We start from the raw sequence: 25,568 nt of genomic DNA on the forward strand, positions 1-25,568 counted from the left end.
CTCTCTCTCTATTGGTGTCAGTATGTTCCCCTGTTTCTCTCTCTCTATTGGTGTCAGTATGTTCCCCTGTCTCTCTCTCTCTATTGGTGTCAGTATGTTCCCCTGTCTCTCTCTCTCTATTGGTGTCAGTATGTTCCCCTGTCTCTCTCTCTGTGTTGGTGTCAGTATGTTCTCCTGTTTCTCTCTGTGTTGTTGTCAGTTGTGTCCCTGTGGTTTATTTTGAGGTCTTATCACAGCTGTTCTATATGTGGGGCAAGAGCCCCCCCCCCCAGTCCCCCCCTTCCCCTCCACCCTCTGTCTCTCTCTCTCTTTCCCTCCTTCTCACGTCTACTTTTCTTTCTCATAGACCCAGGACCTTCTGGTAAGAATCAGTTCAATATCTCGTATGCGTTTTGGGTGATGTAGACTGAAATATTTTCGTGGATATATTTTTCCTGTTGTCTTGTGGAATTGTAGGGATTGTTTGAAAGTATTCTGGATAAGCTATTTCTTTGGAATGGGTGATAGACTCGTCATATTTGTGAAGTAGTGTACTATTTGTATCACGGAGGACCACTTGGTCTTTGGCATTTTATGAGAATTTGTCAAGTACAATATAGGCCAACTGTTTTTCCTGTTGTCATGTTGTATCAAATTAGTGTTCCGTTCCAAAAGTTTTTATTGGAATGGATTAGGCAGGCTGCTTGGAGGTTGATGTCCTACCACACTGCTCTATCTGAAAGAATAATTAGAAATATATACAAATGCAAAAGTGTCCCATTTTTAGACAAGAAGCTGTTGAATCTAGTATTACAATAGAAATAGATGTGTTAATTTCTTCTGGGTAAAATGAAACTAACTCTGTTGTGTAGTCACTCTTCTGGGTATTTCAAGTGCTGTTGTTAGTGCCATCAATCCATATACTTCTACAATTTACACCAACAAAAGTGAGGTTTTGAAATAAATAAATAACATGACCATATTAAGAAGTTTCTAAAATAGCATGTGGGCCCAGAACAGGTGGCAAGTGCTCTGACTAATCAGCTCTGTCTGTGAAAGCACTGAGCAGGGGGAAGCATAGACTGAGTGGAGGCTTTGCACCCTGGCAGCAGACTAATTATATGCACACAAACAGGCCACAGTCAAGAGCTACCACCAGACTTCAATACACAAACAGACAGTGGAAGTTAATATATTATAAGTTGTGAATCTGATTGACTATGTCATTTAGGGTAATTAAATACATAGAAATCAAGAGAAAACTGTTTTAATAATATTGGAAAAGATTATGTTAAAGATTGGATTGACCTTGGCTTGATTGTTTTCCACTTATACAGTAGTATAATAGTAGAAGTATATTACTATACACTGAGTGGACAAAACATTAGGAACGGATCTGAGCGGTAAAATATCTGTGATTTAACACAGACTTTAATAAACATGAGAAGCACAAGGCAGTTCAATAGATATGACACAGCGGAATAAAACACAGACGATACTCTGCAACAGATAATACTATGCACTGAGTATACAAAACATTAAGAACACCTGTTCTTTCCATGACATAGACTGAACAGGTGAATCCAGGTAAAAGCTATGATCCCTTATTGATGTCACTTGTTAAATCCACTTCAATCAGTGTAGACGAAGGAGAGGAGACAGGTTAAAGAAGGACTTTTAAGCCTTGAGACAATTGAGAGATGGATTGTGTATGTGTTCAGAGGGTGAATGGGCAAGACAAAAGATTTAAGTGCCTTTGAACGGGGTATGGTAGTAGGTGCCAGGCACACTGATTTGAGTTTGTCAAGAACTGCAATGCTGCTGGGTTTTTCACGCTCAACAGTTTCCCATGTGTATCAAGAATGGTCCACCACCCAAAGGACATCCAGCCAACTTAACTCAACTGTGGGAAGCATTGGAGTCAACGTTGGCCAGCATCCCTGTGGAACACTTTCAACACCTTATAGAGTCCATGCCCAACGATTTAAGGCTGTTCTGAGGGAAAAGGGGGAGTGCAACTCAATATTAGGAAGGTGTTCCTAATGTTTTGTACACTCAGTGTAAAGCACTGCTTTTATTTCCAAGCATGAGAAACCAATCAAGGGATTTGCATTGTGAGTGTGTGTAATAGGGCATAGTCTCTAGGTTTTGTCTCATTAACTACCATCCTTCATGGAAACGTTGAACTAGAATATAACCATAATAGTTTTAGTCATTCTAATTCTATGCTGTTTCATTCTCGCTCAGTGCTAGCCTATCAGAATGGAGACTTGTCAGATGAGTGGCCAGGGGGAGGGTCAGATGGACCTGACAGAGGACCTGAGCAAGCAGCTAGAGGACATCATCAGTACCTACCAGGAGGCCAGTGAGGAGCCCGCCGAGCAGGAGGAGGTGGAAGAGGAGGTGCTGAAGGAGCAGGTCACTAAGAAGAGCTCCGCCAAGGACCAGAAACTGGAGAAGAAGATGCTGAAAAGCCTTGGTGGGTTGTTGTCTTCTTCTTCTTTGGTTCTATTCATCATCAATAGTTATAGTGTTACAGTGTATCAACAGTTTTAGTGTTATTACCTGTACTGTAACATGATCTCTATTTAGGTAAAGAGGCCATGCTATTGATGCAAAGTTTGAACAAGCTCGGCACTCCAGAGCAGAAACTGGAGGCCATCATCAAGAAACATGCTGAGCTGGTGAGCGAGCGTGCTGATCCATGAGGTAGTGTTGATCCATGCACCAGAGGCAGTGGTGGAAAAAGTACCCAATTGTCATACTTGAGTAAAAGTAAAGATACCTTAATAGAAAATGACTCAAGTAAATGTGAAAAGTCACCCAGTAAAATCCTACTTGAGTAAAAGTCTAGAAGTATTTGGTTTTAAATATACTTAAGTATCAAAAGTAAATGTAATTGCTAAAATATACTTAAATACCAAAAGTAAAAGTATAAATAATTTATAATTCCTTATATTAAGCAAACCAGACAGCACCATTCTTGTTTTTTTTTTAATGTAAGGATAGCCAGGGGCACGTTCCAACACTCAGACATCATTTACAAATGAAGCATGGGTTTAGTGAGTCCGCCAGATCAGAGGCAGTAGGGATGACCAGGGATGTTCTCTTGATAAGTGTGTGAATTTGACCATTTCCCTGTCCTGCTAATCATTCAAAATGTAACGAGTACTTTTGGGTGTCAGGGTAAATGTATGGAGAAAAAAGTACATAATTTTCTTTAGGAAGTTAGTGAAGTAAAAGTAAAAGTAGCCAAAAATATAAATAGTAAAGTAAAGTACAGATACCCCATCAAACTACTTAAGTAGTACTTTCAGGTATTTTTACTTAAGTACTTTACACCACTGCCCAGAGGTAGTGTTGATCCATGCCCCAGAGGTAGTGTTGATCCATGCCCCAGAGGGAGTGTTGATCCATGCCCCAGAGGTAGTGTTGATCCATGCCCCAGAGGTAGTGTTGATCCATGCCCCAGAGGGGGTGTTGATCCATGCCCCAGAGGTAGTGTTGATCCATGCCCCAGAGGTAGTGTTGATCCATGCCCCAGAGGTAGTGTTGATCCATGCCCCAGAGGTAGTGTTGATCCATGCCCCAGAGGTAGTGTTGATCCATGCCCCAGAGGTAGTGTTGATCCATGCCCCAGAGGTAGTGTTGATCCATGCCCCAGAGGTAGTGTTGATCCATGCCCCAGAGGTAGTGTTGATCCATGCCCCAGAGGTAGTGTTGATCCATGCCCCAGAGGTAGTGTTGATCCATGCCCCAGAGGTAGTGTTGATCCATGCCCCAGAGGTAGTGTGCTGTGGTGTGTAGAAGGGAACTAGACGTGGTCTTTGCCCATGTACTTTTCCATGACCCTTTCCAAGGCTAATATTTCATATTATTCGTAGTGTAGCATAGATACATGTATCTAACAGGCTGCTAACCAGTTCCATATCGTTGGTCTAGAACAGGGATGGGCAACTTTGATGGGGGTGGGGGCCACAAAAAGTCTGAACTCAGGTTCAACTGCGGCAGGTAGCTTAGTGGGTAAGAGCGTTGTGCCAGTAACCGAAAGGTCGCTGGTTCTAATCCCCGAGCCGACTAGGTGAAAAATCTGTCTGTGCCCTTAAGCAAGGCACTTAACCCTAATTGCTCCTGTAAGTCGCTCTGGATAAGAGTGTCTGCTAAATGACAAAAAAAATCATGAAGGGCCGCAGTTGCTTGCGGGTCTGTGTACCCACATGTAGAGTTTATATCGTACAATTCTACAAAATTTTCCATGGGGCATAGAGAAAATGTTGCCGTTTTAAAGCAAGTTTGTTGAAATTCTACACATTTTGCCATGGGGCAGAGAGAAGATTTAGCAATTTTATAACTCATTTTATGCAATTCTACTTATTTTTACCATGGAGCGGAGAGGAACATCTGCTGTTTTACAACACAGTTCCTGCAATTCTGCACATTTTGCAGTAGGGTGGAGAGAAATGTTTGAAGTTTTTAATGTGATACCTGAATGAGTGACTAACAAAATCAATCAGATTTAGATAGCTTGCCGCTAGACTAACGTACCAATCTAAAAATTGTGAGCTGACATTGGGGAATTGAGTGACTATCAGTGACTGACATAACAAGAGAAAACTGCTGATGCACAACCACATTTCGAAATTGCACATTGTGCATTCTACTATTCTATTAAAACCTACCCTAGCCAGAAACCATGGATAGATGGCAGCATTCGCGCAAAACTGAAAGCGCAAACCATTTAACCATGGCAAGGTGACTGGGAATATGGCAGAATACAAACAGTGTAGCTACTCACTCCGCAAGGCAATTAAACTGGCAAAACATCAGTATAGAGACAAAGTGGAGTCGCAATTCAACGGCTCAGACACGAGACGTATGTGGCAGGGTCTGCAGACAATCATAGACTACAAAAGGAAAACCAGCCACGTCGCCGACACCGACGTCTCGCTTCCAGACAAGCTAAACACCTTCTTCGCCCGCTTTGAGGATAACACAGTGCCACCGATGCGGCCCACTACCAAGGACTGTGGGCTCTCCTTCTCCGTGGCCGACGTGAGTAAGACATTTAAGCATGTTAACCCCCGCAAGGCTGCGGGCCCAGATGGCATCCCTAGCCGCGTCCTTAGAGCATGCACAGACCAGCTGGCTGGTGTGTTTACGGACATATTCAATCTCTCCCTATCCCAGCCTGCTGTCCCCACATGCTTCAATATGGCCACCATTGTTCCTGTACCTAAGAAAGCAAAGGTAACTGAACTAAATGACTATCGCCCCGTAGCACTCAACTCTGTCATCATGAAGTGCTTTGAGAGGCTAATCAAGGATCATATCACCTCTACCTTACCTATCACCCTAGACCCACTTCAATTTGCTTACCGCCCCAATAGATCCACAGACGATGCAATCGCCATCACACTGCACACTGCCCTATCCCATCTGGACAAGAGGAATACCTATGTAAGAATGCTGTTCATTGACTATAGCGCAGCATTCAACACCATAGTACCCTTCAAGCTCATCACTAAGCTCAGTTCCCTGGGTCTGAACCCAGCCCTGTGCAACTGGGTCCTGGACTTCCTGACGGGCCGACCCCAGGTGGTGAAGGTAGGCAACAACACCTCCACTTCGCTGATCCTCAACACTGGGGCCCCACAAGGGTGCGTGCTCAGCCCCCTCCTGTACTCCCTGTTCACCCATGACTGCGTGGCCAAGCACGCCTCCAACTCAATCATCAAGTTTGCAGACGACACAACAGTAGTAGGCTTGATTACCAACAATGACGAGACAGCCTACAGGGAGGAGGTGAGGGCTCTGGGAGTGTGGTGCCAGGAAAATAAAATCTCACTTAACATCAACAAAACAAAGGAGATGATCGTGACTTCAGGAAACAGCAGAGGGTGCACCCCCCTATCCACATCGACGGGACCGCAGTGGAGAAGGTGGAAAGCTTCAAGTTCCTTGGCGTACACATCACTGACAAACTGAAAAGGTCCACCCACACAGACAGTGTGGTGAAGAAGGCGCAACAGAGCCTCTTCAACCTCAGGAGCCTGAAGAAATTTGACTTGGCACCTAAAACCCTCACAAACTTTTACAGATGCATAATTGAGAGCATCCTGTCGGGCTGTATCACCGCCTGGTACGGCAACTGCACAGCCCGCAACCGCAGGACTCTCCATAGGGTGGTGCGGTCTGCCGAACACATTACTGGGGGCAAACTACCCGCCCTCCAGGACACCTACAGCACCCGATGTCACAGGAAGGCCAAAAAGATCATCAAGGACATCAACCATCCGAGCCACTGCCTGTTCACCCCGCTATCATCCAGAAGGCGAGGTCAGTACAGGTGCATCAAAGCTGGGACCGAGAGAATGAAAAACAGCTTCTATCTCAAGGTCATCAGACTATTAAATAGCCATCACTAGCACATTAGAGGCTGCTGCTGCCGTTTGAAATCACTGGCCACTTTAAGAAATGGAACACAACTCACTTTAATAATGTTTACATATCTTGCACTACTCATCTCATAGGTATATACTGTATTCTATAATATTCTCCTGTATCTTAGTCCATGCCGCTCTGTCATTGCTTGTCCATATATGTATATATTCTTAAATTCCATTCCTTACTTAGATTTGTGTGTATTGGGTATATGTTGTGAAATTGTTAGATATTACTTGTTAGATGTTAGTGCACTGTCGGAGCTAGAAGCACAAACATTTCGCTACACCCGCAATAACATCTGTTAAACACGTGTATGTGACAAACGACTGAGTTCCAAATAAATAAAACATTTAATCCGAGGGCTTTCAAAAGGGGGGGGCCATTCCTGGTCTATACATATACAGCAGTATTCACTTATTCTACATGGATTTGTGTGTTTGTGTGTGTGTGTGTGTGTGTGTGCGCGTGTGCGTGTGTAGCTGGATGAGCACCGGGGCGACCAGAAGCAGCTGAAGGTTCTGCAAAAGAAGCTTCTCCAGGTGATGAAGGAGAAGGACCAGCTCCAGAGTGAACACAGCAGGGCTGTTCTGGCCCGCAGCAAGCTGGAGTCCCTGTGTAGGGAACTGCAGAGACACAATAAGACCCTCAAGGTGAGCCTTTCATTGTAGCATGATATACACCACATGACCAAAAGTATGTGGACACCTGCTCGTCGAACATCTCATTCCAAAATCATGGGCATTAATATGGAGTTTGTCCCCCCTTTTCTTCTATGACAGCCTCCACTCTTCTGTGAAGGATTTGCACTAGATGTTGGAACATTGCTGCAGGGACTTGCTTCCATTCAGCCACAAGAGCATTAGTGAGGTCGGGCACTGATGTTGGGCGATTAGGCCTGGCTCGCAGTCGGCGTTCCAATTTATCCCAAAGGTGTTCAATGGGGTTGAGGACAGGGCTCTGTGCAGGCCAGTCAAGTTCTTCCACACTGATCTCGACAAACCATTTCTGTATGGACCTCGCTTTGTGCATGGGGGCATTGTCATGCTGAAACAGGAAAGGGCCTTCCCCAAACTGTTGCCACAAAGTTGGAAGCACAGAATCATCTAGAATGTCATTGTATGCTGTAGCGTTAAAATTTCCCGTCACTGGAACTAAGGGGCCATGAAAAACAGCCCCAGACCTTTATTCCTCCTCCACCAAACTTTACAGTTGGCACTATGCATTCGGGCAAGTAGCATTCTCCGGGCATACAATACCAGTCAAAAGTTTGGACACACCTACTCATTCAAGGGTTTTTCTTTATTTTTACTATTTTTTATATTGTAGAATAATAGTGAAGACATCAAAACTATTAAATAACACATATGGAATCATGTAGTAACCAAAAAAGTGTTAAACAAATCAAAATATATTGGAGATTTGAGATTCTTCAAATTGCCACCCTTTGCCTTGATGACAGCTTTGCACACTCTTGGCATTCTCTCAACCAGCTTCATGAGATAGTCTCCTGGAATGCATTTCAATTAACAGGTGTGCCTTCTTAAAAGTTAATTTGTGGAATTTCTTTCCTTCTTAATGCGTTTGAGCCAATCAGTTGTGTTGTGACAAGGTAGGGGGAGTATACAGAAGATAGCACTATTTGGTAAAATACCAAGTCCATATTATGGCAAGAACAGCTCAAATAAGCAAAGAGAAACAGCAGTCCATCATTACTTTAAGACATGAAGGTTAGTCAATACGGAAAACTTCAAGAACTTTGAACGTTTCTTCAAGTGCAGTCGCAAAAACCATCAAGCGCTATGATGAAACTGGCTCTCATGAGGACCGCTACAGGAATGGAAGACCCAGAGTTACCTCTGCTGCAGAGAATAAGTTCATTAGAGTTACCAACCTCAGCAATTGCAGCCCAAATAAATGCTTCACAGAGTTCAAGTAACAGACACATCTCAACATCAACTGTTCAGAGGAGACTGCGTGAATCAGGCCTTCATGGTCGAATTGCTGCAAAGAAACCACTACTAAAGGACACCAATAAGAAGAAGAGACTTGCTTGGGCCAACAAACACGAGCAATGGACATTAGACATGTGGAAATCTGTCCTTTGGTCTGGTGAGTCCAAATTTGAGATTTTTGGTTCCAACAAAAAAACGCGGTGTGGGTGAACGGATGATCTTCGCATGTGTATTTCCCACCGTAAAGCATGGAGGAGGTGGTGTTATGGTGTGGGGATGCTTTGCTGGTGACACTGTCTGTGATTTATTTAGAATTCAAGGCACGCTTAACCAACATGGCTACCACAGCATTCTGCTGTTTGGGTTTAGTAGGAGTATCATTTGTTTTTCAACAGGACAATGACCCAACACACCTCAAGGCTGTGTAAGGGCTATTTGACCAAGAAGGAGAGTGATGGAGTTCTACATCAGATGACCTGGCCTCCACAATCTCCCGACCTCAACCCAATTGAGATGGTTTGGGATGAGTCGGACCGCATAGTGAATGAAAAACAGCCAACAAGTTGCTCAGCATATGTGGGAACTCCTTCAAGACTGTTGGAAAAGCATTCCAGGTGAAGCTGGTTGAGAGAATGCCAAGAGTGTGCAACGCTGTCATCAAGGCAAAAGGTGGCAATTTAGAAAATTGTAGAAAATAGTAAAAATAAAGAAAAACCCTTGAATGAGTAGGTGTGTCCAAACATTTGACTGGTACTGTACGCCAAACCCAGTTTGTCCGTCGGACTGCCAGATTGTGAAGCGTGATTCATCACTCCAGTGAACGCATTTCCACTGCTCCAGAGTCCAATGGCGGCGAGCTTTACACCACTCCAGCCGATGCTTGGCATTGCGCATGGTGATCTGATGTGCGGCTGCTTGTGTGCGGCTGCTCGGTAATGGAAATCCATTTCATGAAGCTCCCGACAAACAGTTATTTTGCTGACGTTGCTTCCAGAGGCAGTTTGGAACTTGGTAGTGAGTGTTGCAACCGAGGACAGACAATTTTTATGCGCTTCAGCACTCGCCGGTCCTGTTCTGTGAGCTTGTGTGGCCTACCACTTCGCGGCTGAGCCGTTGTTACTCCTATACGTTTCCACTTCACAATAACAGCACTTACAGTTGACCTGGGCATCTCTAGCAGGAATTACATTTGACGAACTGACATCCTATGATGGTGCTATGTTGAAAGTCTCTGAGCTCTTCAGTAAGTCCATTCTACTGCCAATGTTTGTCTATGGAGATTGAATGGCTGTGTGCTCGGTTTGTTATCCTGTTGGAAGGTGAACCTTCGCCCCAGTCTGAGGTCACGAGCGCTCTGGAGCAGGCTTTCATCAAGGATCTCTCTGTACTTTGCTCCGTTCATCTTACCCTGGATCCTGACTAGAATCCCAGTCCCTGCCGCTGAAAAACATCCCCACAGCATGATGCTGCTACCACCATGCTTCACCGTAGAGATGATGCCAGATTTCCTCCAGACGTAACGCTTGACATTCAGGCCAAAGAGTTCAATCTTGTTCTTGGTCACCTCCCTGACCAAGGCCCTTCTCCCCCGATTGCTCACTTCTTCCATTTAAGAATGATGGCCACTATGTTCTTGGGGATCTTCAATGCTGCAGATATTTTTTGGTACCCTTCCCCAGATCTGTGCCTCGACACAATCCTGTCTCGGAGCTCTAAGGACAATTCCTTAGACCACATGGCTTGGTTTTTGCTCTGACATGCACTGTCAACTGTAGGACCTTATATAGACAGATGTGTGCCTTTCCAAATCATATCCAATCAATTGTATTTACCACAAGTGGACTCCAATCAAGTTGTAGAAACATCTCAAGGATGATCAATGGAAACAGGATGCACCTGAACTCAATTTCGAGTCTCATAGCAAAGGGTCTGAATACTTATGTAAATAAGGTATTTCTGTTTTTTTTATATTCTAAAAACCTATTTTCGCTTTGTCATTATGGGGTATTGTGTGTAGATTGCTGAGGATTTTTATTTCATTTAATACATTTTAGAATAAGGCTGTAACATAACAAAAAGTGGAAAATGTCAAGGGGTCTGAATACTTTCCGAATGCACTGTATAGTGTGCCTCAGTACCCATAATTCTCTGTGGTACATGTCCAAGGTGAGACTCTCCTGTCACTGACTAGTACTGCCAACCAGAATGGTATCAAATACGACTTTTAAATACCTGAACAGCTATTGATTTACTTTGCCCTTTACAATGGAAACAATGGAATAGTCTTGAAACTCCAAGCTAAATCAAGCGCACCTCAAACACTTTGACATATTTATTTGACCCAGGTCTGATGCAACAACCAGTGGCCCTCACTAAGTTAAAATTATATGGCAGGTGTATGGTTAGTATGTGAATACACTGTCTTTGTATTCACACCTTATATGAGTTTGTCTGCGAGTGTAACTATGGCTTTGTTCCAAATGGCACCCTTTTCCCTATGTAGTGCACTACTATTGACCAGAGCCTGGTCAAAGGTAGTGCACTACATAGGGAATAGGGTGCCATTGGGGACAAACCCTAACGGTGCATCATCCTGTATTCTGTGATTGTTCAGGAGGAGACCCTCCAGAGGTGCAGGGAGGACGACCTGAAGAGGAAGGATATCACCACTCACTTCCAGAGCACGCTGACGGACATCCAAGCCCAGATCGAGGAACACAGTACCCGCAACACCAAGCTGTGTCAGGAGAACAGCGACCTGGCGGAGAAACTGAAGAGCCTCATCTCCCAGTACGACGCAAGAGAGGCGGTATGGGGCCCTGTTACAGACGTGCTGGAGCTTTTAGGGCACTGTAAACTGAATGTGTTTACTTATATTAACACATGTATTTTATATAGCGTTTTTCATTACAATGATAATCTCAAGGAAGCTTTAAAACAAAACAAATGTTACGATGTTAGTATTAACTAATCTCTTTCTAACATCCGTTGCACACATTTCACATCACGCACAATTCACATCACACACATTTCACAATCACGCACCCTTCACATCACGCACACTTCATATCACACACATTTCACATCACACACACTTCACATCACGCACACTTCACATCACGCACATTTCACATCACACACATTTCACATCATGCACACTTCACATCACACACACTTCACACATTTATATTCAATTCAATAGTCAAATGAGATAGAAACCTGTCATTATTGAACACAACAAGCCCATGCAACAATAGGGGTCACTGTGTGACAATCTAAGCTTGCTCCTCCTTGAGTCAAGGGCATGCTCAGTTGTTAATTCGTCTCGTTTCTCAGTATTGTTAATGTCTGATGATTTTTGGCTCTGTTACGGATGTCAAAGTTCACCTTTCAAGTAAACATGTTACCACTAGGAATATACAGTGGCTTGCGAAAGTATTCACCCCCCTTGGCATTTTTCCTATTTTGTTGCCTTACAACCTGGAATTAAAATGGATTTTTGGGGGGTTTGTATCATTTGATTTACACAACATGCCTACCACTTTGAAGAAGCAAAATATTTTTTGGGGTGAAACAAAAAACTGAAAACTTGAGCGTGCATAACTATTCACCCCCCCAAAGCCAATACTTTGTAGAGCCACCTTTTGCAGCAATTACAGCTGCAAGTCTCTTGGGGTATGTCTCTATAAGCTTGGCACATCTAGCCACTGGGATTTTTGCCCATTCTTCAAGGCAAAACTGCTCCAGCTTCTTCAAGTTGGATGGGTTCCACTGGTGTACAGCAATCTTTAAGTCATACCACAGATAATTGGAATGAGGTCTGGGCTTTGATTAGGCCATTCCAAGACATTTAAATGTTTCCCCTTAAACCACTCAAATGTTGCTTTAGCAGTATGCTTAGGGTCATTGTCCTGCTGGAAGGTAAACCTCTGTCCCAGTCTCAAATCTCTGGAAGACTGAAACAGGTTTCCCTCAAGAATTTCCCTGTATTTAGCGCCATCCATCATTCCTTTAATTCTGACCAGTTTCCCAGTCCCTGCCGATGAAAAACATCCCCACAGCATAATGCTGCCACCACCATGCTTCACTGTGGGGATGGTGTTCTCGGGGTGATGAGAGGTGTTGGGTTTGCGCCAGACATTGCGTTTTCCTTGATGGCCAAAAAGCTCAATTTTAGTCTCATCTGACCAGAGTACCTTCTTCCATATGTTTGGGGAGTCTCAAATCAAATCAAATCAAATTTTATTGACCACATGCGCCAAATACAACAGGTGCAGACATTACAGTGAAATGCTTACTTACAGCCCTTAACCAACAGTGCATTTATTTTTTATAAAAAAAGTAAAATAAAACAAACAACAAAAAAGTGTTGAGAAAAAAAGAGCAGAAGTCAAATAAAATAACAGTAGGGAGGCTATATATACAGGGCGGCACCGGCTAGTTGAGGTAGTTGAAATAATATGTACATGTGGGTAGAGTTAAAGTGACTATGCATAAATAATTAACAGAGTAGCAGCAACGTAAAAAGATGGGGTGGGGGGGCAGTGCAAATAGTCCGGGTAGCCATGATTAGCTGTTCAGGAGTCTTATGGCTTGGGGGTAGAAGCTGTTGAGAAGTCTTTTGGACCTAGACTTGGCACTCCGGTACCACTTGCTGTGCGGTAGCAGAGAGAACAGTCTATGACTAGGGTGGCTGGAGTCTTTGACAATTTTGAGGGCCTTCCTCTGACACCGCCTGGTATAGAGGTCCTGGATGGCAGTCAGGATGCAACCAGTCAGGATGCTCTCGATGGTGCAGCTGTATAATTTTTTGAGGATCTGAGGACCCATGCCGAATCTTTTCAGTCTCCTGAGGGGGAATAGGCTTTGTTGTGCCCTCTTCACGACTGTCTTGGTGTGTTTGGACCATGATAGTTCGTTGGGGATGTGGACACCAAGGAACTTGAAGCTCTCAACCTGTTCCACTACAGCCCCGTCGATGAGAATGGGGGCGTGCTCAGTCCTCTTTTTTTTCCTGTAGTCCACAATCATCTCCTTTGTCTTGGTCACGTTGAGGGAGAGGTTGTTATCCTGGCACCACACGGCCAGGTCTCTGACCTCCTCCCTATAGGCTGTCTCATCGTTGTCTGTGATCAGGCCTACCACTGTTGTGTCGTCGGCAAACGTAATGATGGTGTTGGAGTCGTGCCTGGCCATGCAGTCATGGGTGAACAGGGAGTACAGGAGGGGACTGAGCACGTACCCCTGAGGGGCCCCCGTGTTGAGGATCAGTGTGGCAGATGTGTTGTTACCTACCCTTACCACCCGGAGGCGGCCTGTCAGGAAGTCCAGGATCCAGTTGCAGAGGGAGGTGTTTAGTCCCAGGATCCTTAGCTCAGTGATGAGCTTTGAGGGCACTATGGTGTTGAATGCTGAGCTGTAGTCAATGAATAGCATTCTCACGTAGGTGTTCCTCTTGTCCAGGTGGGAAATGGCAGTGTGGAGTGCAATAGAGATTGCATCATCTGTGGATCTGTTGGAGCGGTATGCAAATTGGAGTGGGACTAGGGTTTCTGGGATAATGGTGTTGATGTGAGCCATGACCAGCCTTTCAAAGCACTTCATGGCTACAGACGTCAGTGCTACGGGTCGGTAGTCATTTAGGCAGGTTATCTTAGTGTCCTTGGGCACGGGGACTATGGTGGTCTGCTTGAAACATGTTGGTATTACAGACTCAGTCAGGGACATGTTGAAAATGTCAGTGAAGACACTTGCCAGTTGGTCAGCACATGCTCGGAGTACACGTCCTGGTATTCCATCTGGCCCTGCGGCCTTGTGAATGTTGACCTGCTTAAAAGTCTTACTCACATCGGCTACGGAGAGCGTGATCACATAGTCATCCGGAACAGCTGGTGCTCTCATGCATGCTTCAGTGTTGCTTGCCTCGAAGCGAGCATAGAAGTGGTTTAGCTCGTCTGGTAGGCTTGTGTCACTGGGAAGCTCGCGGCTGTGCTTCCCTTTGTAGTCTGTAATAGTTTTCAAGCCCTGCCACATCCGACAAGCGTCAGAGCCGGTGTAGTACGATTCAATCTTAGTCCTGTATTGACTCTTTGCCTGTTTGATGGTTCGTCGGAGGGCATAGCGGGATTTCTTATAAGCGTCCGGGTTAGAGTCCCGCTCCTTGAAAGCGGCAGCTCTACCCTTTAGCTCAGTGCGGATGTTTCCTGTAATCCATGGCTTCTGGTTGGGGTATGTACGTACGGTCACTGTGGGGACGACATCATCGATGCACTTATTGATGAAGCCAGTGACTGATGTGGTGTACTCCTCAATGCTATCTGAAGAATCCCGGAACATGTTCCAGTCTGTGCTAGCAAAACAGTACTGTAGCTTAGCATCTGCGTCATCTGACCACTTTTTTATTAACAGAGTCACTGGTGCTTCCTGCTTTAGTTTTTGCTTATAAGCAGGAATCAGGAGGATAGAGTTATGGTCAGATTTACCAAATGGAGGGCGAGGGAGAGCTTTGTATGCGTCTCTGTGTGTGGAGTAAAGGTGGTCTAGAGTTTTTTTTCCTCTGGTTGCACATTTAACATGCTGGTAGAAATTAGGTAGAACGGATTTAAGTTTCCCTGCATTAAAGTCCCCGGCCACTAGGAGCGCTGCCTCTGGATGAGCGTTTTCCTGTTGACTTATGGCCTTATACAGCTCATTCAGTGCGATCTTAATGCCAGCATTGGTTTGTGGTGGTAAATAGACAGCTATGAAAAATATAGATGAAAACTCTCTTGGTAAATAGTGTGGTCTACAGCTTATCATAAGATACTCTACCTCAGGCGAGCAAAACCTCGAGACTTCCTTAGTATTTGATTTTGTGCACCAGCTGTTGTTTACAAATATACACAGACCGCCACCCCTTGTCTTACCGGAGTCAGCCGTTCTATCCTGCCGTTGTAGCGTATAGCCCGCTAGCTGTATGTTATCCATGTAGTCGTTCAGCCACGACTCGGTGAAACATAAGATATTACAGTTTTTAATGTCCCGTTGGTAGGATAACCGTAATCTTAGGTCATCCAATTTATTTTCCAATGATTGAAGATTGGCTAATAGGATTGATGGAAGAGGCAGTTTACTCGCTCGCCGTCGGATCCTTACAAGGCACCCCGACCTACGTCCACGATATCTCCGTCTCTTCCTCATGCGAATGACGGGGATTTGGGCCTTGTCGGGTGTCTGTAGGATATCCTTCGCGGCCGCCTCGTTAAAGAAAAATTATTAGTCCAATACGAGGTAAGTAATCGCTGTCCTGATATCCAGAAGCTCTTTTTGGTTATAAGAGACGATGGCAGAAACATTATGTACAAAATAAATTACAAATAACGCGGAAAAACACACATAATAGTACAATTGGTTAGAGGGCTGTAAAACGGCAGCCATCTTCTCCGGCGCCATTTCGTCACATGCCTTTTGGCGAACACCAAACGTGTTTGCTTATTTTTATCTTTAAGCAATGGCTTTTTTCTGGCCACTCTTCCGTAAAGCCCAGCTCTGTGGAGTGTACGGCTTAAAGTGGTGGGCGGCCCTCTCTTGGCAGGTTTGTTGTGGTGCCATATTCTTTAAAAAATTTCATAATGGATTTAATGGTGCTCCGTGGGATGTTCAAAGTTTCTGATATTTTTTTATAACCCAATCCTGATCTGTACTTCTCCACAACTTTGTCCCTGACCTGTTTGGAGAGCTCCTTGGTCTTCATGGTGCCGCTTGCTTGGTGGTGTCCCTTGCTTAGTGGTGTTGCAGACTCTGGGGCCTTTCAGAACAGGTGTATACAGTATATACTGAGATCATGTGACAGATCATGTGACACTTAGATTGCACACAGGTGAACTTTATTTAACTAATTATGTGACTTCTGAAGGTAATTGTTTGCACCTGTCACGGTTTCGGCCGAGGCTGCCTCTCTCCCTTGTTCGGGCAGGTTTCGGCGTTCGTCGTCTCCGGAATTCTAGCTGCCACCGATGTATGTTTCATGTTCGTTTGCTTTTGTCTGTTTGTTTCCACACCTGTTTCTGTTTTGGTGTGATTAGTGTCCTATAAGTTTCTCGTTGTGTTTGTCTAGTGTTGTGTGTATTATTTTTCCGTCAGTTGTGTGTATTGCTCGGTTGAGCTTCTCTCCACTGCGCTGGAGTATTATCGCACCTGTTTGTGCGCGGTTACATTTTGTCGCACCTGTTTGTGCGCGGTTACATTTTGTCGCACCTGTTTGTGCGCTGTTTCTTTTCGCCGTTGTGCGTAATTTTCGCCTTCGGGCCAAGTTGTCCTTTGTGCCTATGTATGGGCAGTAATACAAGCTATTGGAATATCGTTCTGAGTCCTGCGTTTGATTCCACCATTGCACCTACAGCACGCCCTGACAGAATTACACACCATCTATGGAATCAGCAGGAGCCGAAGCAGCCCAGACGAGACTGGAGGCCCAGGTTCGGGACCAACAAGATCAGATCCTGCAGATGGGGACCGCCCTGCAGGAGGTGATTTCCACCCTCCGAGGCTGGGGTACGCCTCCACCGCCTCCCGCCCTGCCAGCACCATCGGCCAGCCCGCCCATTCCAGCGCCGGAACCTCGAGGAGTCCGACTATCTCTCCCGAGGGCCTACGACGGAACCGCGGCTGGGTGTCAGGGATTCCTACTCCAGGTGGAGCTATACCTGGCCACAGTGCACCCGGCACCTTCAGGGCATGAGAGCGTGTCCGCCCTGATCTCCTGCCTGGCCGGAAAAGCGTTGGAGTGGGCCAACGCGGAGTGGAGGAAGATCGACGCCACAGCGATTACTTACAACGAGTTCTCCCGCCGCTTCAGGGCGGTGTTTGACCATCCCCCGGAGGGGAAAGCGGCGGGGGAGCGTCTGGTCTTCCTCCGGCAGGGGAGGAGAAGTGCCCAGGAATTCGCGCTCGAATTCCGTACTCTAGCGGCAGATGCAGGGTGGAATGATCGGGCCCTCATCGATCTATACAGATGTAGCCTACGAGAGGACGTCCGTCGGGAGCTGGCTTGTAGGGACACCAGCCTCTCTTTCGACCAGCTGGTCGACATGTCCATCAGGCTGGATAACCTACTGGCTACCCGCGGACGTCCTGCGGAGGGTCCGTCCATTTCACCCTCCAGCGCCTCCGAGCCGTGTCCTATGAAGCTCGGGGGCGCTGGCGCTAGAGAGAGGAGGAGTCGGCAGGCTAGGGGGTCCATCCACTGCACCAACTGTGGTCGGGGAGGACACACCGCGGCTAGGTGCTGGGGATGGCCTCCTAGGGGAGATGACGACAGGTCCCGCACTGGGGATTCCCTCCAGGTGAGTAGGCGCCCCACTCACCCAGAGCTCACTGTTGCCCATTTTTGTATGCCTGTAAGTTTTCCACAGGTAGCACCTCATTCCCAGCATAAGGCGCTGGTAGATTCAGGCGCGGCTGGGAATTTTATTGATAAAAAGTTTTGTTTAGCGTTAGGGATTCCCCTCATTCCTGTTGATGTTCCTTTTCCCGTTCACGCCCTAGATAGTCGTCCGTTGGGTACGGGCTTAATCAGGGAGGTCACGGCGCCACTTAGGATGTGTGCGCAGGGGGATCATCAGGAGATGATTCAGCTGTTCCTGATTGACTCTCCTGCGTATCCGGTGGTGCTGGGCATGCCCTGGTTGAGTACCCATAACCCAGCTATTTCGTGGCAGGAGAGGGCTCTGATGGAGTGGTCTGCTCAGTGTGTGGGTAGATGTTTGGGCGTTTCCGTAGGGGCTACCTCGGTGGAGAGTCCAAACCAGGTGCCCGCATTGCACGTTCCACCTGAGTATGGGGATTTGGCTATTGCGTTTAGTAAGGCGAGGGCGACGCGGTTGCCACCCCATAGGCAGGGAGATTGTGCGATAGACCTCCAGGCAGGAGCTGCGCTCCCACGGAGCCATGTGTATCCTCTGTCTCAGGAGGAGAAGAAAGCTATGGAGATTTACATAGACGAATCTCTGAGACAAGGATACATACGGCCTTCCACTTCCCCTGCGTCCTCGAGTTTCTTTTTTGTGAAGAAAAAGGATGGTGGTTTGCGCCCGTGCATCGATTACCGTGGTCTCAATCAGATTACGGTGAAGTATAGTTATCCACTCCCGCTGATTGCGACCATGACTGAGTCGTTGCATGGGGCGCGTTTCTTCACGAAATTAGATCTCAGGAGCGCGTACAACTTGGTGCGCATCAGGGAGGGTGATGAATGGAAAACAGCCTTTAGTACCACCTCGGGCCATTACGAGTATCCGGTCATGCCATACGGGTTGATGAACGCTCCGTCAGTTTTCCAATCATTCGTGGATGAGATCTTCAGGGACATGCAGGGGCAGGGGGTGGTGGTGTACATTGATGACATTCTCGTGTACTCACCTACCCGTGTCGAGCATGTGGCCCTGGTGCGTAGAGTGTTGCGGAGGCTGGTGGAGCACGACCTGTATGTGAAGGCAGAGAAGTGTCTGTTTTTCCAGGAGTCGGTCTCCTTTTTGGGTTATCAGTTGTCTGCGTCAGGGGTGAAGATGGAGGTAGACCGGGTGTCGGCCGTGCGTAATTGGCAAACACCAACCACTGTGAAGGAGGTGCAGCAGTTTTTGGGGTTTGCAAATTACTACAGGAGGTTTATCCGGGGTTTTGGACAGGTGGCAGCTCCCATCACGTCTCTGTTGAAGGGGGGTCCGGTGCGTCTGCAGTGGTCGGCCGAGGCGGACAGGGCGTTTGGGAGGCTGAAGGACCTGTTTACCTCGGCCCCGGTGCTGGCGCATCCGGATCCCTCTTTGCCGTTCCAGGTAGAGGTGGACGCGTCGGAGGCCGGTTTAGGAGCCGTGCTTTCACAACGGTCTGGCGCGCCACCTAAACTCCGCCCCTGTGCTTTTTATTCTAAGAAGCTCAGTCCGGCGGAGCGGAACTATGACGTAGGGGACAGGGAGCTGTTAGCCGTGGTACAGGCTCTAAAGGTGTGGAGGCACTGGCTTGAGGGGGCTCAACACCCTTTCCTCATTTTGACGGACCACCGTAACCTGGAGTACATCCGGGCGGCGAGGAGGCTGAACCCTCGCCAGGCAAGATGGAGTATGTTCTTGACCAGGTTTACTTTTAAGATCACGTACATCCCTGGGTCACAGAATGGCAAGGCAGATGCGCTGTCTCGGCGGTATGACACGGAGGAGAGGTCCGTGGAGCCCACTCCCATACTGCCTGAGTCGTGTCTGGTGGCACCGGTAGTGTGGGAGGTCGATGCTGAACTCGAGCGGGCGTTACGCACCGACCCTAGTCCACCACAGTGCCCGGAGGGTCGGAAGTACGTTCCGCTCGAGGTTCGGGATCGATTGATCTATTGGGCTCACACGTCACCCTCCTCTGGACATCCGGGTATCGGCCGGACAGTGCACTGTCTTAGTGCCAAGTACTGGTGGCCCACGTTGGCAAGGGATGTGAGGGTTTATGTTTCCTCCTGCTCGGTGTGCGCCCAGTGTAAGGCGCCTAGACATCTACCTAGGGGTAAGTTGCTACCCCTGCCCGTTCCACAACGACCATGGTCCCACCTCTCTGTGGACTTTATAACAGACCTTCCCCTCTCCCAAGGGAATACTACCATCCTGGTCGTTGTGGACCGGTTCTCTAAGGCCTGTCGTTTGCTCCCCATGCCGGGTCTTCCTACTGCCCTACAAACTGCCGAGGCACTGTTTACCCATGTGTTCCGGCACTACGGGGTACCCGAGGACATTGTGGCTGATCGGGGTCCCCAATTCACCTCCAGAGTCTGGAGAGCGTTTATGGAGCGGTTGGGGGTCTCGGTGAGTCTCACCTCGGGTTACCACCCGGAGAGTAATGGGCAGGTGGAACGCGTAAACCAGGATGTGGGTAGGTTTCTCAGAACATACTGCCAGGACCGGCCGGAGGAGTGGTCAAGGTACGTACCCTGGGCCGAGATGGCCCAGAATTCCCTACGCCATTCCTCCACTAACCTAACTCCATTTCAGTGTGTGTTGGGTTACCAGCCGGTTCTGGCACCCTGGCAGCAGAGCCAGATCGAGGCTCCTGCGGTGGATGAGTGGGCGCGGCGCTCGGAGGAGACGTGGAACGCTGCACACGTCCACCTGCAGCGGGCCCTCCGACGTCAGAAGGCGAGCGCTGATCTCCACCGCAGTGAGGGACCGGTGTACGCACCTGGTGATCAAGTCTGGCTCTCTACCAGAAACCTGCCCCTCCGCCTGCCCTGTCGGAAACTGGGTCGGCGGTTTGTGGGGCCGTTTAAAGTCCTGAGAAGGTTGAACGAGGTATGTTATAGATTACAGCTACCTGTGGAGTATAAGTGTATTAACCCCTCGTTCCATGTGTCCCTTCTCAGGCCGGTGGTAGCGGGCCCACTCCAAGAAAATGAGATCTTGGAGACTCCTCCGCCCCCATTGGACATCGAGGGGGTACCGGCGTACTCCGTGAGGTCCATTTTGGATTCGAGACGTCGGATGGGGGGTCTCCAGTATCTAGTGGAGTGGGAGGGGTACGGTCCGGAGGAGCGGTGCTGGGTGCCGAGGAGAGACATCTTGGACCCGTCGCTCCTGACGGAATTCCATCGGGGGCATCCGACGCGCCCTGCTCCGCGTCCTCCTGGTCGTCCCCGAGGCCGGAGTCGGCGCACGTCTGGAGCCGCGCGTCAAGGGGGGGGTACTGTCACGGTTTCGGCCGAGGCTGCCTCTCTCCCTTGTTCGGGCAGGTTTCGGCGTTCGTCGTCTCCGGAATTCTAGCTGCCACCGATGTATGTTTCATGTTCGTTTGCTTTTGTCTGTTTGTTTCCACACCTGTTTCTGTTTTGGTGTGATTAGTGTCCTATAAGTTTCTCGTTGTGTTTGTCTAGTGTTGTGTGTATTATTTTTCCGTCAGTTGTGTGTATTGCTCGGTTGAGCTTCTCTCTACTGCGCTGGAGTATTATCGCACCTGTTTGTGCGCGGTTACATTTTGTCGCACCTGTTTGTGCGCGGTTACATTTTGTCGCACCTGTTTGTGTGCTGTTTCTTTTCGCCGTTGTGCGTAATTTTTGCCTTCGGGCCAAGTTGTCCTTTGTGCCTATGTATGGGCAGTAATACAAGCTATTGGAATATCGTTCTGAGTCCTGCGTTTGATTCCACCATTGCACCTACAGCACGCCCTGACAGCACCAGATCTTATTTAGGGGCTTCATAGCAAAGGGGGTGAATACATATGCACGCACCACTTTTCCGTTATTTATTTTATATAATTATTTGAAACAAGTCTTTTGTTTCATTTCACTTCTCCAATTTGGACTATTTTGTGTATGTCCATTACAAAAAGCCATTTAAATTACAGGTTGTAATGCAACAAAATAGGAAAAACGGTAAGGGGGCTGAATACTTTTGCAAGGCACTGTACCAATGATACAAACTAGCCCTTGCCATTCTTTTACTGTGTTTTTTACGTTGTGTAAAGATGCGTAATGTGTGTCTCAGTGAAAGTGATCCAATCTCCCTCTTGTTACCTCACAGAACCTGGAAAAGGTGTTCAAACATAGAGACCTGCAGCAGAAGTTGTTGGAAACCAAACTGGAACAGGCCAACATGATCATTACAGAGGGAGCTGAGAAGCACAAGAGAGAGAAAGACCACGTAAATTAGCATCTTACAGCACTTGACTGACTTCATAGATTTGACACAATTTAAGATATTTTATTCATACATAATCGTTTAGTATATTTTCAGGTCATATTGACCGTGAGAAGAGTTTAATCACATACAGTATGTTCAGTGTATTCACATACTGCATATTATTAAAGATCAGTGCATGGAATAAGCTACACACATGAAAAAACACCATGGAAAAAATGTTATTCAGTGACAAAGCAAAGAATTCTCAACTGATATATTTTCATTTTACATTTTTTAAAGTTGATAAATAAGGCTGCACAGTCGCAGGTGAAGGTGCAGATTCTGAAAGAACAAGAGGAAGGGATGCAGGCCCAGGTAAATGAAGACTGTCTCTCTATCTCTGTCTGTCTTCCCTCTCTCTCTCTCTCTCTCTCTCTCTCTCTCTCTCTCTCTCTCTCTCTCTCTCCTACTCTGTCTCCCCCTCTATCTCTCTCTCTCATTCTCTTGCTCTCGCTGTCTGTCTCCCCTACCCTCTCTCTCTCTCTTTTACATAGTGCTGCGCAAAAGTTCTAATTTCTCCCTCCAGATTTCCATGTACTCCGAAAAGTTTGATGAAATCCAGGGGACTGTGTCAAAGAGCAACGGAGTGTATGCCAGCTTCAGACAGGACATGGAGAAGGTAACCTAAGTCTTACTCTCAGTATATTACTATCTCCTGTAGTGATTACCTTATTTATAATCTTATATGAGACCAATGTTGTTGCCATGGCACAAATACATTCTATTTATTTATACCATGGCATTGTTGAATACTCATTTCTGATTGGCTTGAAGGGCATTCTAGAGCGTGCATTATTTAAGTGATAATGCCAGAGAAGCCGGTGTTTGGATGAAATATTGGCATGGGTGTTGTTAGGCCCAAGACAAAGTGTAGGGCCAGCAAACCGTGCCAATATATCCTCCAAACACCGGGTTACCAACATATTCAAATAATGATTGACATATTTTCATAAACAACATTATTTTGATGAATTTATTCATACCATTTCATCCTTCCACAAGATATAGTCCCGACACAAATCTAGGGTTGCTACCCAAGCCGGCTGGTCGTTTGTTCTATCGGTTCGGTTGCCAGAGACGCGACCCAGTCGTTCAGTCTTTTTGTTCTGTATCTATGGACGCGACCCAGTCATTCGCTGGCAACGTTCTTATCCCTTGCTTGCTAGCTAGCCAACTACGGCTAACTTAGAAAATATGCTCACTCATCAGGACACTGTTGTTCAGAGGAGCTAGCCAACAACACCGCTAACACAATCACTTCAAACTGAAGCTGGAAAGATGCAAACTAGCAGCACTTACCTTTTTTCAATTGACATTTCTTTGTATATATCCATAAAAGGGCGGCAGGTATCTTAGTGGGTAAGAGCGTTGTGCCAGTAACCGAAAGTTCACTGGTTCTAATCCCCGAGCCGACTAGGTGAAAAATCTGTCGATGTGCCCTTAAGCAAGGCACTTAACCCTAATTGTTCCTGTAAGTTGCTCTGGATAAGAGCGTCTGCTAAATGACTAAAATGTCAAATGTAAAAATGATGCCAGCTGATTCATGATTTCGGCTGGCTGAGAAACGCTGCCTGCCTGTCTGTCTTGTCCCGAGTCCCGACACGTTCATTACTATGGGACAGCTGGAAATCGAATTTGAATATTGAAACAATGTTGCAAATGTCGGAGAGACAGACAGCAAAGTTTATACAAATCTCAGCTGTTTTTACCTAAATGTTAGTCTAAAATAAATGTGACATGATGTCTAGATGCTTTTTATAGTGGAGATAAAGTTTATAAATTGCTTGGCTGGGCTGATGAGACAGTGGATTGTGCAGTCAGATGGAACAGAGTAAATAGGCATTTTAACGTCATAGATTTAGCCGGTGGTAACTTGTGGTATAGACACCGGCTGGAATGCGGTTTTAACCAATCAGCATTCAGGATTAGACCCACCCATTGTATAATACCCTATAAAGCACGGTAGATGCACGGTAGGTGGCTATAGTTCATTCTTACATGTTCTATGTTTGAGCTCCTTTTGAAAGCAAAAGTCCCGAATTGAAACATTATTGGCATTGTTGAATTCGATTTTCATAATAGCAAGCTAGGACAGATGGTTTGGTTAGCTAAACTAGCAAGTCTGTTTGTTTGGTAACCAAGGCAACTACTGTAGTATCTAGTGAACTTGCTAGCTATTTCAGTGGATGTTTAACACATTTCTACCTGCAAATGAACACATTTCGAGCAGCAAATGTGTTCAATTAGAGCCATGGTATAAAAGGGATAATCAACTCGGGGATCTTTGCGTTCTCTGGAAATAATGCAACTCCGTGGAAGGTTAGTTCAACTCAACACACCTTCCACATCGCATAGCCCCTTGTTGATTATCCCTTACTTTTCAATTGAACTGGCATTTTATTTAATGTCTTGTAGATGTCAAAGAAGATGAGGAAGCTGGAGAAAGAGTCTATTCAATGGAAAAGCCGTTTCGAGGGTTGCAACAAGGCTCTTATTGATATGCTCACAGACGTAAGATACCATACACATTTCACCCATTTTTTGTTAAACTCAGTGCACTTTTACGTTCACCCTCTATCAAAGACTTGAAAGACAAACAAGCAACAAAGACTTAAATATGACTGTAGCTCTTCTTTGACTCATACTGGAGATAGTGGCTGCATTCCAAATGGCACCCTATTCCCTGGTGCAGTGCAGTACTCTTGACCATAGCCCTATTGGCTATAGACACCATATAGGGAATAGGATGACATTTTGGATGAAGGCTATGATTTATCTTGACGAATCTCACCACGTATCTTTTTACCCCATTCAGAAAACCTTGAAGGAGAAGGAGTTTGAGCTGTTCACCCTGAAGACTCAGAAGCTGGAGAAACTGTGCCGGGCGCTGCAGGAGGAGAGGAACAGTCTCTCTCATAAGCTCCAGGAGGCCAATCCAGCGGCTGCCACCAGTGTAGCGGTGACAAAAGAGAAGGAGAATCCAGAACTACCTGCTGCTGAAAAGCCCAGTGAGACACCCTCTGAAAAGCCCAGTGAGACACCCTCTGAAAAGCCCAGTGAGACACCCTCTGAAAAGCCCAGTGAGACACCCTCTGAAAAACCCAGGGCTCCTGAAATCCCTGTTCTTATAGAGACCCCCGCAGTCGTAACTCCTGCTCCTGAAAAGCCAGCTCCTGCAACCCCCCTGACCAGAGAGCTGGCCGACTTGAAGGCCCAGAAGGCGCGTCTGCAGGAGATTCAAATGTCCTTCACCCTTTCCAACGTCGTGCCGCCTGAGTTCTTTGACAACGAGGAAGAGGAGGAGACCTCCACAGAGCCACATGGACACACTGAGGCCCCAGAAGCCAGTAGCGAGGCCACCAATGCCCCAGAGAAGAATCACATAGAGGGGTGCAATGGAGACAAGACGACAGAGGAGACCACCAGCCCATCTTCTTTTTCTGCCACAGCAGCTGAAGAAGACGAAGCCCAGGAGCAGAGAGATAGGGATATGGAGTCAGTTGACTAG

At 46.7% G+C, this 25,568-nt stretch overlaps 1 protein-coding gene across 1 annotated transcript; it reads left to right on the forward strand.

Moving 5' to 3' along the window:
- Window positions 1-2,241: 2,241 nt before the first annotated feature.
- On the forward strand, window positions 2,242-25,568 carry LOC311102465 (beta-taxilin-like; the record flags this gene model as incomplete). Its single annotated transcript, XM_084143823.1, has 9 exons — window positions 2,242-2,458; window positions 2,572-2,663; window positions 6,903-7,073; window positions 10,990-11,184; window positions 21,902-22,021; window positions 22,301-22,375; window positions 22,587-22,679; window positions 24,476-24,571; window positions 24,876-25,568. The coding sequence occupies 9 exons, from the start codon at window positions 2,242-2,244 to the stop codon at window positions 25,566-25,568; spliced, it is 1,752 nt and encodes a 583-aa protein (XP_083999949.1).

This window comes from Coregonus lavaretus (assembly GCF_964263955.1).
Source record: "Coregonus lavaretus genome assembly, chromosome: 27".
In the NCBI taxonomy this organism is placed as follows: Eukaryota; Metazoa; Chordata; class Actinopteri; order Salmoniformes; family Salmonidae; genus Coregonus; species Coregonus lavaretus.